The 14471-nt window shown below is 39.1% G+C and overlaps 1 protein-coding gene across 1 annotated transcript in view; it reads left to right on the forward strand.

Annotated features, from left to right (window-relative positions):
- LOC138740666 (connector enhancer of kinase suppressor of ras 2) overlaps positions 1–14471 on the forward strand; it is a 763661-nt gene that overhangs the window by 320692 nt on the left and 428498 nt on the right. Inside the window, exons 6-7 of the mRNA XM_069893653.1 lie at positions 1178–1297; positions 4240–4299. Coding sequence (XP_069749754.1) covers positions 1178–1297; positions 4240–4299 — 180 coding nt within the window. The remainder of the gene's footprint in view (positions 1–1177; positions 1298–4239; positions 4300–14471) is intronic.

Consider the following 14471-nt stretch of genomic DNA (forward strand, 5'->3'; position numbering starts at 1 on the left):
TTGGTTGTGGATCCACTACTGCAAATTTTAGAGCACAAGGCCCAAGGCTTCTGACACTGCCTGAGAGCTGTCCCATGCCTTCTTAGTGTACAACTGAAAATACAGCATCCAGGATCACGAATGTGTTTAGCTGGGGGGGTGGGGTGGGGGGTGGGAGGGGTGGTTAGAAATGAGAAAGCCATCAAGGGTCCAGTTGGTAGGGGTGTAAAGGTCAACATCAGGTCAGGGGTGAAGTGGTGGTAAGATTGGGGAATTTTGAAGTGGGGATTAAGCTGTAGGTGCTGGTGTAGAGGATCGTAGGGTTGATGGTTGAGGCTTTATGGAGTTAGTGATTATGTATTTGGACCAATTGGGAGGGGCAGGGGAAATTGCAATTTGAAGCCATTTGGCAAGAGGAAGAGAAGGAGATCAGAGCCAAGTGGAGGCTCCCACACAAGATGCCAGAATCCAATATGCCTAACATTGAAACTGTGACACGTGCAAGAATGAATCTCAACTCAGAGAACCTGGTTTCTGGAACGGTTCAATCATGTTCCACTCTGAAATAAATCCAATTCTAGATGCACAGACTAGAGGAAAAAAAAGTGCAGGAGTCATCCCACTTGCTCTCCAGATAGCATCACATCCATTCACGGCTTCAGATAATCAGGAGTGGTCACTGTTATAATGTAGCAAAATTGCAGCCAACCTGTGCACCTTTGCTGCTCAGAGAGCAGGGAATCAATGACAAAGTTGTGTAGATGTTAGAATAGAGATTGCCAGAGATCAGGAACAACTTCTCTGCCCTGGAAAGATTCACATTTAATTAGCACCTTTCATTATCTCCTGGCACCCCGGGGGTGGGACTTGAACCTGCAATGCTTTAACTCAGAAGTAAGAATCTACCAGATGCGTCATCAGGATGGTGTTGGGCTGAATCTCATATAATAGAAATGTCGGAGATATTAGAAATTAATTGATTTAACTTGCACTGAAATCAATAGAAAGAAATTAGAAGCAGTATACAATGTAGAAATTGTACAGTTTGTTGAACTCATGGCTAAGGACAAAGTTCCATCTCAAATTTATGGTTAATAACTATCATCATGTGGTAACTAATAAGATCAAGAAAATGGTAGTGATAAGGAAGAATTTGATTTTCACTTTACTAACTCCTGGGTTCTTTGAATATTTACAGTGTAAAACATTATCAGGGATCTGTGATCACATCATCTCACTTTCATCTGACTCCTTGGTATCCCAGTCCGCACATCTTGAAGTTGTCCACCTGACGAACATCATGCCCAGTGAGGGTTTGGTAAGGAGAAAATTCTTCCATATCATTATAAATGGAGCATAATCAACAGCAATAAACTTCTGTTCACAGATGCTTAAGTTAATGCAATCGGGGAATTTAAATGAAATCTTCTGGTCTGCTGTGAACCCAAATATTAGAAAAATTTGTTTGACTAATTTGTTGAAAAAAGTTTTATTGCCTATATTTTTATTTATTTTAATCTGGAAAGGACATGTCACAGTCAACAAATATCAATATGTGGGAGTGTTAAATCTCAGCATGGCACATTCTTTGTTTTAGAATTACCATCAGAGAGTTTAGGGAAAAAAATATAATGAGCACAGATAAAGAGTCCAATGTTTGTAATGACAAATATTAGTCCTTGACTGACTGCCTTTCACTAAGACAGGAATCTTATTTAAAAACCAATGTCCAGGAATTATTTGCTTACCAATGAATGATTAAATGCATGAATGGTGGGGGGGGTGTGGGGAAATCCTTTAAAAAAAATGCAATTTTTTTTCTGATTCTCCATTCACCACACATTTCTCTGATGCTTTTGCAAATCCATCTTTCTTCCCTGTTTTCCTTCAGACAACTTTTTTCTTTGATTTACTGTGATTTTTCTCTGAGGTCTCTGGTGATAGCTTGTCCTTGCCTGGCATAGAGGTGCAGATGGTAGAGGTTCAATCCTGACCTCAGATGCTATCTGTATGGAGTTGTAAGGTTCTCCCTGTAACTATGTGGATTTCCTCTAGATGCTCTGGTTTCCTCCCACAATCCAAAGTTTTGTGAATTGTTTGGTTGTTTGGTTAATCAGCTCCCTCCATGTGGCCTCGGTGATTTGTTTTCTTTGCTTTTATATTGCACCTTTAATTTAAAATCAGGTCAGATTATGAAGAGCAGGAGAGGAAAGTGGATAGAAGAAGTCCAGAAGATGAGGGCATGGTGCCTGCCAGAGGTGGAGTGTGAGGAGTGGTGAATGGTGCATGAGGAGAACATTTGGAGGTGGGTAGGTATGGAGGAGCTGGATATCAGACGAGGAATTGAGAGGTCATGTGAAAATTAAAATAGAAAGTTGTAAGGATCCATCTGACAGGGGTGACTTGAATGAGAAGAGACTTTAATGAGAACTGTTTGTGTGCCTTTCCAGGTCAAACAAAGGAAAACAAATTTTGTGTATTTTTTTGTAAATGACATTGAAAGTACCTTGGATTCAGATAAATTGCAGAATGGGGAAGAAGTCTGTCAAGGGATGAAGAATTATATAAGGAGTGCACTAAATTTCAGAGTTAAAGATTGATTTTGTCATAATAAGATCATACTGTTGGTAAGACTGAAAATAATTGGACATGCAATTAAGTGATAATTGTAATTTACGAGAAATGTGCTGATTGCTTCATCTCTCTGAAGCAGTTGCACTCATCTCTGATGTTTCAGATGGATTAACCAAGATGTATCAAAGCCCCAAGTGTTATTCATTGTGGTGATGAGCATTTATAAAAAAAGATTCAGAAGTAAGTACATTACTCACTCAGAGAGTAAAAGAAAGCTTCTTTCTTCAGGCTTTTATTGGTTATAGTAAAACTTGGTGTTGAAAAAGTTCTTTCAAACCAAAAGGCATTGGCAGAATTCAGGAAGTTGAGTTGCCTCCAGAAAAAGAACAAATGTTAATGCTTCAACTCTGGACATAATGGAGTCAGAAATGAGCTGCTGCAGTTCTGTATATAAACCAAGCATGAAGTAGTAACATGTTGGCCTGCAGCTATATGACATACATATTGTTGTCTTCTCAACATAAGTACTTATTTCTCTCCATTTTCTACATATTTTCAGGTGATGGGTGCATTATATATGTTAATGAGGGGTCTAAATGCATTTTGGAGAATCCCTCAGTTATATTCAGAAACTAGGTCTATGTGTGGCCAAGCCTCTTCCTTCTCACTCCCTTTCTTCCCCTTTTTCTCTCTATCTCTCCTTCCCCTTTCTTCCCCCCAGCCCCTACCATATTGTTTCTGTCTTCACTATTGTCTCAATTTCTCAGAGGCTCTTGTTGCCCAGAAAATACCATTGGCCAGAAAATAGCATGCAACCATATGTAGAGGTGAGCTCCATCATCTGCCATGCCTAGACACTGGCAGTTCATACAGATTATTGTCACCTTCATTCATCTGCCTTAAAATGAACACTGCCAACTGAGGTGGCAGGCATGGGGTCCTGACCTGTCGTGCGTTGGGAGGTGTGTTACTTCATACCGTTGGAAGTACTATGTAACCCTGCTGCAGGAGGGTCATGTTCACATGCTTTGGAGACATGGTTAGTGCTGAGGGAAGAGGATGAGTTTAATCCATGCTGAGGGAGAGGAGTGGTGGTGCTGCTATCAAATTCTATTAGAGGTGAGGAATACATGCTGATACTATGGAGGTGCAAAGGATTGCCCAACAATGCTAGGGTGGCGGGGTGGGGGTGGGTAGCTGTTAAAGGGAGGAGGATCGTGCAGCATTGTAGGGTTTAAAAGAATGATGTCTGACAGCATTAGTGAGAGCAAACATGAAAGAAAATATGCTTTAATTCACAGAATGTATTGTGTTGCACAGTTCTTGTTCAACAGTTATTGCTCAGTTTTCTTCTGACTGCATATGCAATAAATATTAATGACATATTAATTGACAGCCCAAATAGAAGGTACAATGACAAAGAAACAATTCTATGTATTTCCGACTTCTTGCCTTGTAATTTAATTTCTGGCAAGCTAAGATTATTGACACAATTTTTTTATATTATTTCTGATTTTTATTAACTCAAGTTGTAGGCTTTCTGATGATGTCATCTTTGGGTGTTTTGGAATTCCTCAGATATGGCAGTTAGTTGATGTGTGGTATCTACCTGATATGTCAGGATGGAGTTGTTCAAGTTGACTAAAGGGAACTGTCTCATTGATTTTGTATCTGGTCTTCTTGTAGGGTATGTATATCAAGTCAACCTATGATGGCCTCCATGTCATTACAGGAACAACGGAAAATGTAAGTTATAAGATAATCCTGCTGAATGCCATAACTAACCCAACATTTGATTGTTTAACTTTCACTGGAGAGTGGTTTATGACTTGACATGGATCCAAATCTCATTTCTAGGATGGTAATATTGTTTCATTTCGAAATGATGTGGAACCATAACCTTGGAGCACTTTGTGCAACCTTCTGCAGTTGTTGCTTTAACCAATGGCGCCTTGCCTGGAGTCATGGAGTGATGCAGAGTGGCTTCAGCCCACTGAGTCCACACTGACCATCAAGAACCCATTTTTATACTCTTACCTGAAGTAAAACACAAAAGTCTGCAGACACTGCGGTTGAAGTTAAAACACAATGCTGGAGAAACTCAGCAGGTCGAACAGTATATTTATAGAGCAAAGATAAAGGTAGATAACTAATGTTTCAGGCTTGAGCCCTTCATCAAGGTATGATAAAATCGAGACAGGTGGCCGAATAGTGTTTTTATACTATTACCAATTTATTTCCCCCACATTCACATTCCTCAACCCACCCCATATTCTATTGCCCACCTACATGCTAGGCCAATTCACAGTGGCTATTTCAGTCACCAACACACATATGTGGTGCAGGAAGAAAATTGAGCACCCAGAAGAAACCCACATAGTAAACTATCAGGGAGAATGTGCAATCTCCACAGTCACAGCATCTGAGGCCAGGATCTAATCTGTGTTACTTGAGTTGCAAAGTAACTCCTCCACTCATTGCCCCAGTGTTCTACCCCAACCACAGGTTACCATAGATCAATGGTAAGGAAACTTTCATGTCCTGTCCTCTATTTAGGGATGAGTTATTTTCAAACTATTTTGCTTTTCTGAAATTATCTTCTCACCAGATTTGCATTTTTTATTTTAAAATGTTTACTGCATATGCGTGTGTAATAGTTGATGCCATATAAAAGCCTACCCGAACCCCCCCCCCCCCCGACATATTTTTGGCCCACAAATCTGGTATTTTCCATATATAACATGTAAAAGTTGACGTCCCCCCATTTTTTGCCCCAGTCACCTGCCCATCGGAGCTCATGATGCCTAGACCATGGACTCTTGTCAGGATCGCCCACCCATTCAAGCTCTTGATGACCCAGCTGTGGACTCTCACCTAGGCCCTGGCCATCTGCCCATCTAAGTTCCTGACTCCTTGACCACAGACGCTTGCCTGGGTCCCACCTTCCCATCCAAGCTCCCAATGCCCCAACTGTGGATTCTCACCTAGGTCCTATCTGCTCACCCATTCAGACTCCCAATGTCCTGACTGTAGACTCTTGCTTAGCCCCTTACCACCCGCCCATCCAAGCTCTCAACTCCCCTAATATGGACTTACCACCTGGTTTTTTCCATCCATCCATCAAAACTCCCAGTGCCTCAAACAATTCAGGTACTTACCACAGTCAAAAGTAGTGTGCATTTAATAGTCAACCCCCTAAATTTTACCCTAAAAATTGGTCCACAAATCTCAACTAACCCATGTGTATACATGGTAATTCAGTAATTCAAATCTGAATCCAAATCCATAGCCTGGTAAAATGATTGATGCTGAAGGCTTTCACCATTTCAGCCTTTTTTTAGAATACGTAAACATTCCCTACCCTGGCCATAGCAATATTCAGTAACTATCCAGTTTAAACTGGTGAAAAATATAGAAGAGACAATAAAAATTCTTATTCCTACTGTTCACCGAATAAAACAATGCCTTCTTTTCTAATTTTGTTCTCAAAGAATCACCAAAAAATAATAATCTAACAAGGTTTTAAGAAATAAATATTCAAAGCTTCTAAATTTTAAGATTAGCATCTACAATAATGCATTAATGTTGAAAACAACGTTTCACAATTCACCTTGTTTTCAATATTAGACCAAGGACAATGACTGAAGTCATGAAAATAGTGAAAATCTTAGCTCTAAGAAAGCATTCCAACTTCACAGAGCTGAGTTAAGGATGTCTAGGTTCATTAAGTTTGAAAGAAGCTGCTCACACACATAATGGGATATGAAAGACAGTCGATAAACTAAACCTTAAATGTCATGATAAGCCAAAACTCAAACATGTAGAAGGACAATTTATCAAAGTTGACAGGAGGAGCTTCAAAATGAAGAGAGCCATCATTTTCTTGATCAGACAGCGCAAAATAATATTGGAGGCAAGATTTTTTTATCCCTTCACCAGAGGAAGGGAAGATCAGCATTTATTGCTCATCTTCAGATGCATTGAGAAAGCTTGGTGAATCACTCTTCATAACAGATTTAATCTATGGAGTGTAGGGATACCTTCTCTGCTGCCGGAACAGTCATGTCAGAATTTTGATTCTCTGACTGTGAAGATTTGGAGATGTGCTTCAAGGTCAGGATGGTGTGGCTTGGAGGGAAACTTGAAGCTGGTGGCTTTCCCATGCTGCCCTTGACCTTCTTTGAGGCAAATGTTAGAAGTTATAGAGATGATGTTGAAGATGGCTTGACAAGTAAATGCAGCATGTTTTTGCATGACCTGAAGTTGAGTATTTCCAAAGAATGAGTACTTTGTGTTGCTGATAGGCTAACACTCAAACAGGCTGCTTTGTCCTAAATGGAGTTGAATGACGTTTTGCGAGCTATTGGAGTTATACTCATCCTGACCTATGAAGTATATTCCATGGCACTTCTGGCTTGGATGGAGAATCTGTGGGGAGTCACTCATCATAGAAAACTCAGCCAAGATGGCATTTCTCATGTCCTGACGTGGAAACGGGACATTTAATGTTTTAACTAAAGAAAGATTAGGCTTCCCATTGAGCTTCGACTAAAACTATGCAGACATTTGTCATGGATCTGTTTTATTTAGGGTTTAGATATTTCTACCCATCCCTTAAATAAGGGAACATCATTTCAATCCACAAAACTTCTCATAGGGTAGTGAATCTCTGGAGTTCAATATGCTTGAGTGTTGTGGAGGCTAGTCTATTTAGGATTTAAGAGGAGGTAGATAATTTTTTTAAAAATTCGCTGGAACAGTTGAATCCTGAGGCAGATCAGTTGTGATTGTATTGAATGGCAGGGCAGGTTTGAGGGGCAGGGGGGTTTCCTCCATCTTTTACTTTCCTCTGTTCTATCTTTACTTGAATATACAAAATGAGTAAATATCTCGCTACATTGCTCCTATAATCCACTCCCATTCATTGAATTAAACAAATTAAATTTGTCTTCACCACAAATATTGAGTTAGCAAGAACTGAATGACAGTGAGTAATTACTTTTAGCAAAACAAAAGTTAAAGAGAAATTTCTTGGAACCTAATTGCTTTTTAAGAGAGGTGGATTTTGAGGTGGTTTTTGATGTATGCCTGACATGGATTGCAGCAAAACATTGGAATACATCTTAAAGATATTAAACCATTAGAAAATTATAAGATGATGAAGCATTCGCCAAATGGTTTATTAAGAAAATGTTATTTGAACATAGAACAGCCCTCGATATTGTGCCAATCCATATATTCCTTAAAAAAAGTGCCCACCCTACCTGTAGCCCTCTATTTTAATTTCATCTATGTATTCATCTAAGAGTCTCTTAAATGCCCCCAATGTTTCAGCCTCCACCACCATCCCCAGCAAGGCATTCCAGGCACCCACAATTCTCTGTGTAAAAAAACTTACTCCTGATGTCTTCTCTAAACTTCCCTCTCTTCACTTTGTACGTATGTCCTCTGGGTTTGCTATTCCCGGCTTGGGAAACAGGTGCTGGTTCTCTACCCTATCTATGCCTCTCATAATCTTGTGGACCTCTATCATCCTTCTACACTCCAAAAGGAAAAGTCCCAGCTCTGCTAACCTTGCCTCATGATTTGTTTTCTAATCCAGGCAAAATCATGATTAACTTCCTCCACATACTCTAAGTGTGGTTTTCCCAGAAATTTGTAGAGTTGCAACATGACCTCTATAGTCCTGAATCCAATCCTCCAGTTAATTAACCCCAATATCCCATAAACCTTCTTAACTATCCTATCAACCTGTGCAGAGCCTTGAGGGATGTATGGATTTGAACCCCAAGGTCCCTCTGTTCATCCATACTCTTAAGTAACCGACCAATCCTCTACTCAGACTTCTGGTTTGTCCTTCCAAAATGCATCACCTCACACTTATTAGGATTGAACTTTTCTGCCCTAATCTGCATCCTGTCTATATCCTCTTTGTAACCTTTGACAACCTGTAGCTCCATCTACAACTCCTCCAACCCTCGTGTCATCTACAAACTTACTCATCCATCCTTCCACCTCATCTTCCAGGTGATTTATAAAAATCACAAAAAGTAAAGTTCCTAGAACAACAAGGTAGCGGGAATGTGAGAAATGCATGGAAGAAAGAGAATAGAGAATAATGGAAAAGATAACCATGAAAAGTTTGTAATATTGGCCCACACAAGAATCTTAGTATACTGGAAATTTTCAGAATATCGGGCAGCATCTGTGGAGAGATGAACAGAATGAATATTTCAGATTAATGGCTTTTTACCAGAAGATGAACACTATAGAGTAATGGTTCTCAATATGTTTCTTTCCACTCACATACCACTTTAAGTATTCCCTTTGCCATAGGTGCTCTGTGATTAGTAAGGGATTGCTTAAGGTGGTATGTGAGTGGAAAGAAAAAGTTCGAAAATCACTGTTTTAATTGTACCTAATAGACTAGTTATGTGCAGTTTCATAACTCCAAAGGAAATGGGTCAATGACAATTTTTCTCAAGCAAAATATTTCAGTAACAATTGAGTCTAGAGCAGTGACTCTCAACTTTCCCTTCCCACTTACATACCACCTTAAGCAATCCCTTACTAATCACAGAGCACCGATGGCATAGGGAATACTTAAAGTGGTATGTGAGTGGAAAAAAAAGGTTGAGAACCACTGATGTAAATGTTAGTTGTCTGGTTTCAATCAGCTTATTAGTGCAATGTTGTTGCAAGTGGGTACGATTCATGTTTGCTTTCTTCTTGGAACCAATATGTCATGTTAAGAAGCAAGAGTTGGCAATGATAAGCTGAAGTGATAAATAACAGCTCAGTGAATAAGTTGACAAGTTGCTTTGGAAGTGCTGTGCAGTGTACAAAACCTTGTTCATCTTGTGCTTTCCTCTGATATTTATTTTCAGAGAAGGAAAAAGAGCTACATGTCTGAATGCAAAAATCTGCTTTCAGAATGTAAGGTTTATCAGGTTAGTTAAGATACAAGGAGAAACTGACAATTTCCATCACATTGAACAAAGTTGCTGAGGCAAGAGACAGGATTGAGAGAACAGAAGCAGCTAGTCAGCAACATTAATGTATATGGGAATGGAGAAAAATTTAAAAAATGTTAATGAGATTCTCATTTTGAATTGTGCATCTTGAATTTATATCACAATAAGTTCTGTAACCATGGGAAATGATTGTTCATTATCATCGCCAACAAATGGTGAGAGGTTCATTATTTAGTATCAATGATTTTTTTTCATTTGACGGCTACCACTGAGCTGACATCTATCATCTCTTCCAAGCATCGTCACTTCTTCATTACTTAATGTAGGAAAAGGATTTTCCTCACACCCACTCATTGCTTTGCCAGGCTTTGAAATATATGTCCTCAGCTTTGAAAGTATTCATTCTTTTTCAACCTATTTTGATGTTTTATATCTATTGTTTATCTTTAACAATTGAATTGAATCCCGTATTTTCCACCTCCATCAGTTTCTTCTCAATCATCAATAAAGTAATGGCAGATGCTGTGCATAGTGAGACTTGCTCTGCAGTGACCAAGAAACTGATACCCTGTTGGCTTCTGCCAAGCCAACAGAGTATCAAACCTCATTATGGCCAAAGCCAAAACATTGACAAAAAAAAGATAAAAATACTCATCAACCTATTCTTTTCCTTATTAACTTTATCAAATAGGATTTGCAAATTCCTATGGTCCAATGTATATGTTTACCACACTCATTAATGAATGTAATTGCTAAATAGAAGCACTTGAGAATTTTGGACACTGCAATTTTTATTTTAGTTTAAATTTATTGGACACAAAATACCTAGGACAGTGAGAGGGGTCATTTTTCAAACAAACAAATGGTTATGTCTAACATTCATACAGCCATGTAAAGAGCACAATTTACAGAGTCTAGGATTGCAATGAAATGAAAGATGAAGCATGATATCACTGTTTTCTAGTTCATTGAGAGCCTGATGACTGAAGAGAAGGAACTGTCTTTAAACCTGCAGGTGTGTGCTTTCACACTTTTAAACCTTTTTCCCAAAAAGAGAGTGTAGCAATCTTTCAATATGTTGGCTGCCTTTCTTAGACAGCGGAAAATTTTGATGGAGTCCATCGAGGGGAACGTAGGTTACATGAGATTCTGAGCTGCATTAACTACCTTCTGCAGCTTCTGATCTTGAGCAGGGCACAACCTTATGCATCAATAGTCTTAACCTTTTCAGGCTTTAGTCATATCAGGTTGAACTAGAAGTGCAAGAGTAAAAGTATAGATTCTGGGCAACAGAGAAAACGAAAAATAAATAATTGTGATGCCACAGTAAAAGCAAAGGAAGGTGATCCAGCATCAATAGCACAATGTTCAGGCTCTTGAAGCAATATCATCTGACACAACTTATAACCATTCAGTGTCAAATGCACAAAGTGTTTATCAGCTAAGTGATGAATATAGAGACTTTCACATTAAACTAAAGGTGTTGTTACCTATCATTGTTACATGTAAAACAATTTAGTGACAGCACAAAATTGCCAATAATCAGAAATATTGATTGTTAAATGTTCAATCTGATAGTATCATCCATTAAATGTAATTCCCTTTTGAAATGGGAAGGGAAAACATATCAGGATAATTTCAAAAGAGCTAGGGTTCATATTATTCTAAAGATACATAAATTATTGTGCATTTATGAGCAGTTGGTCATCTATCAACAGCAAGACTGGATCAAAACAAATACTGTGAATTGTACAATGACTAATAAAGGTTCACAAAGAAGAGCATGAAAACACACACAAGACCTTTCTTTTCCATGACATGAAATGTGTATTTGTGTAAGAAGCTTTTTGAAGCAGAAGGTTTGGCAGGTCTGTTGCATAATGACGAAAGTGAATTATGCAAGGGAAGAAGTTACCGAAGACAGGATAACAAGTAACAGGAAGTAAAAAATAATCTGTGATTTATCCTTACTTCCGATGGCTAGTCTCCTGAAGAATCAATGTTTGAATAAAACCAACAAAGCGATTCCTCACGTTTCATGTCTTTGTGCATCATTTCTGTACTTCTATCCAGCCAAGGTGGTGAATGTGGGCTCATTCACTTGGTTTCTGTTTTTATTTTGACATTGAAGAAAAAATTGGCGGGGAACATGGATGGGAGGGACATGGAGATCTATGGCCAATGGGACTAGGCACAGTAATGGACTAGATGGGCTTCAGAGACTGTTTCTGTGCTGTAGTATTCTACTGTTCTATGAATTTTTGCACAATGATTCAATCTGATTACTCAAAGGATTCCCATGCTTTCTCGCCTTCTTTATGAGAACCCTATTTTGTTTGACTGGAAATTAATTCCTTTTCAGTTTTCACATTTCATTGAGTTTTACAGCACGGGAACAGGTCCTTCAGCCCAAGTTATCCACGCCAACTAAGTAATCTACCTCAGTTAGTCCCATTTGGCCAATATCTTTTTTCACTGTTCCTATCTGTGTAAATGTCATGTGAATGTCTGCCTGCACCACTTCCTCTGGCAGCTCGTTCCACTTACCAATCATCTACACCTCCCAGTTCCCCCAACCTGGGGAAAAAAAAAATTATTTTATCTACACCCCTCATGATTTTTGATACCTTTGTTTGGTCACCCTTCAACCTCCTGCACTCCAAAGAGAAATGTCCCAGCCTATGCATCTTCTCCTTATAACCTAATCGTGCCAGTTCAGGTAGCATGCATTTGAATCTGTTCTGCTCCCCTTCCAATTTTTCCCATGGCTGGATGACCAGAACTGTGCACAATTACTCCATATGTGGTCCCACCAATGTCCTATGCAGTTCCAAAATGATGTCCCAGCCATCCCAGACTCTGTCAGATGAAGGTAAGCATGGCAATTGCTTTCTTCACCACACTGTCTACCTGTGTTGTAACTTCGAGGGACCTATAGACCCAGGACTCTCTCTACTTTGATTCAAATTTAAAAGTAATTTTATTTTTATCTGCAGTTTGAAATATTAAGAAAGTTGTTTTATTCATATTAAATCCACAATCTCATTGTCTCTGGCACCTTTATTTTGTGTAGTACTTTACTGCTTAGCCATACTCTTGCAGTTCTCACTAGTTTCTTCCATGTATCACTTGTTTTCTGGTTTTATTTCAAAGTTTGCATTGTCTTCTTCCTGATCCTGGATCTCTTAGAGATGTGTCCTGTCCTCTATTCATGTTTATCCTGAAGCCAATTGAAATAGGACTTTATCTCAACTTCTCACCTCAATTTAATTGGTGCATTTCCTGGATTCATTTGACATTTGTCTTAAACTTGAAAGATATTTGCCTGAAATCTTTTGAATGATTGTACCAAATCCTGAACTGTCATTCCTCAAATCAACTTGTGTCTTTCTGAAATCTGACTTGAATTCATAAATCTTTAATCAAACTGATTGTTGCATTATATCTGGTACCATGAGAAGGGTTCTTTTTTGAGCATTCTAGCAAGCCAAGTTAAACATGCATTCAGTTGTTCAAAGTAGAAGAGCAAGAGCACAATGACCTGTGACAATGAAAGGATCAAGGACAGCATGATATCACAGTTGGGAGATTCAGTCAGGAGCCCGATGGCTGCAGGGAGGAAAATATCTTTGAGCATGATGGTGCATGATTTCATACACGTGAGCCTTCTTTTCAATGAGAGGACAGAGAAGAGAATCTGCCTGGAAGGTGATGGGTCTTTCAGTGTGTGGACTGCCTTTCCTAGGCATCAGAAGGTGTAGATTGCTGATAGAGGCACCTTCTGCCCTTCTTACAATTATGAGAAAGGCATCTCTTTTATCTTGCTGGGATTCACTCAAGAAAGGGTGTTTTCAATGCTACACCTACAGGTTTTGTTAAGAGATGTGGGGGCATGCTGAACCATAAGTCTTTCAAGGTGTGCTACATTGGTTGTTGTGTCAATCTGGTTGGTCCAGGTTAGGTCACTGGAAATGTGATTGTTTTGTATCTTGATTGTTGTATCCTGAGTGTAATGTTTCCTGAAATTTGTTCTTGTTTATTGAGCATTAGATTGATGTTTGTCACAAATTCTTTCTATGACTACCTGGTTTGAATCCAATTTATTTGAAGAACCTGATTGATGAATTTCTGGAAGCCAATTTTGCCAGTGCTTGAACTAGCAGTTACCTTGATTCTGTCCAGTGGCTGATGGTGACAATCTGGAGGCGCCAGGGCCCTGTGAATGACTCTGTGAGATTATATTTAGAATGCCATCATTTACTGTGGAGGGCTATTAAATAATTAAAATAAAGTCTGATGCATACCTTGCGTATGTTGAATCACCTTGTGATCAGAGTGAATTTTGCATTGTTTCCACCCTTTTTGGATCATCTGAATACTTGTGTTCTATTAATGGCACAGAAAAACAAGCCAGGTGTTTCTTTTTGGAGTACATTTTGCTTACCTTTTGTGCAATTTTTGGGAGCTTTGCAATTTAATTGAGTTACTAAAGCAGCTGATCCGAGTCGAGGTGTTAGAGTGAATCCGTGAAGTCCTAAATGGTGCCTAATGCCCAAAAGATGCCTTTTGCGTTGAATCAGGATGACTACAGTTTGGGTTTTAATTTCACAGAAAGATCAAGTAATGGGCTGAACACATAGAAAGAATGGAATACTTTATCATTACAAGAAAGAAATCCACTTATGTAAAGTCCTCAGCATAGAAGCAGGCCATTCAGACCATCATGATTATGCTAACCCCATTCATCACGTTCATCAGCCCATAGCCTTCAATGCTCTGTTGAGTTAATATTCCTCTGTGTTGTGAGAGTCGCTGACTCTACCACCCACTCCGGCACGGTATTGCCACTCCTCTGGGTGACTTCTTTTCCTCAAATCACCTCTAAATGTTGTGTTAAACCTAACCCCTCCAGTTTTAGACTCCTCTGCTCTATGAGGGTAAAGT

This window comes from Narcine bancroftii, chromosome 8 (assembly GCF_036971445.1).
Source record: "Narcine bancroftii isolate sNarBan1 chromosome 8, sNarBan1.hap1, whole genome shotgun sequence".
NCBI classification, from domain to species: Eukaryota; Metazoa; Chordata; class Chondrichthyes; order Torpediniformes; family Narcinidae; genus Narcine; species Narcine bancroftii.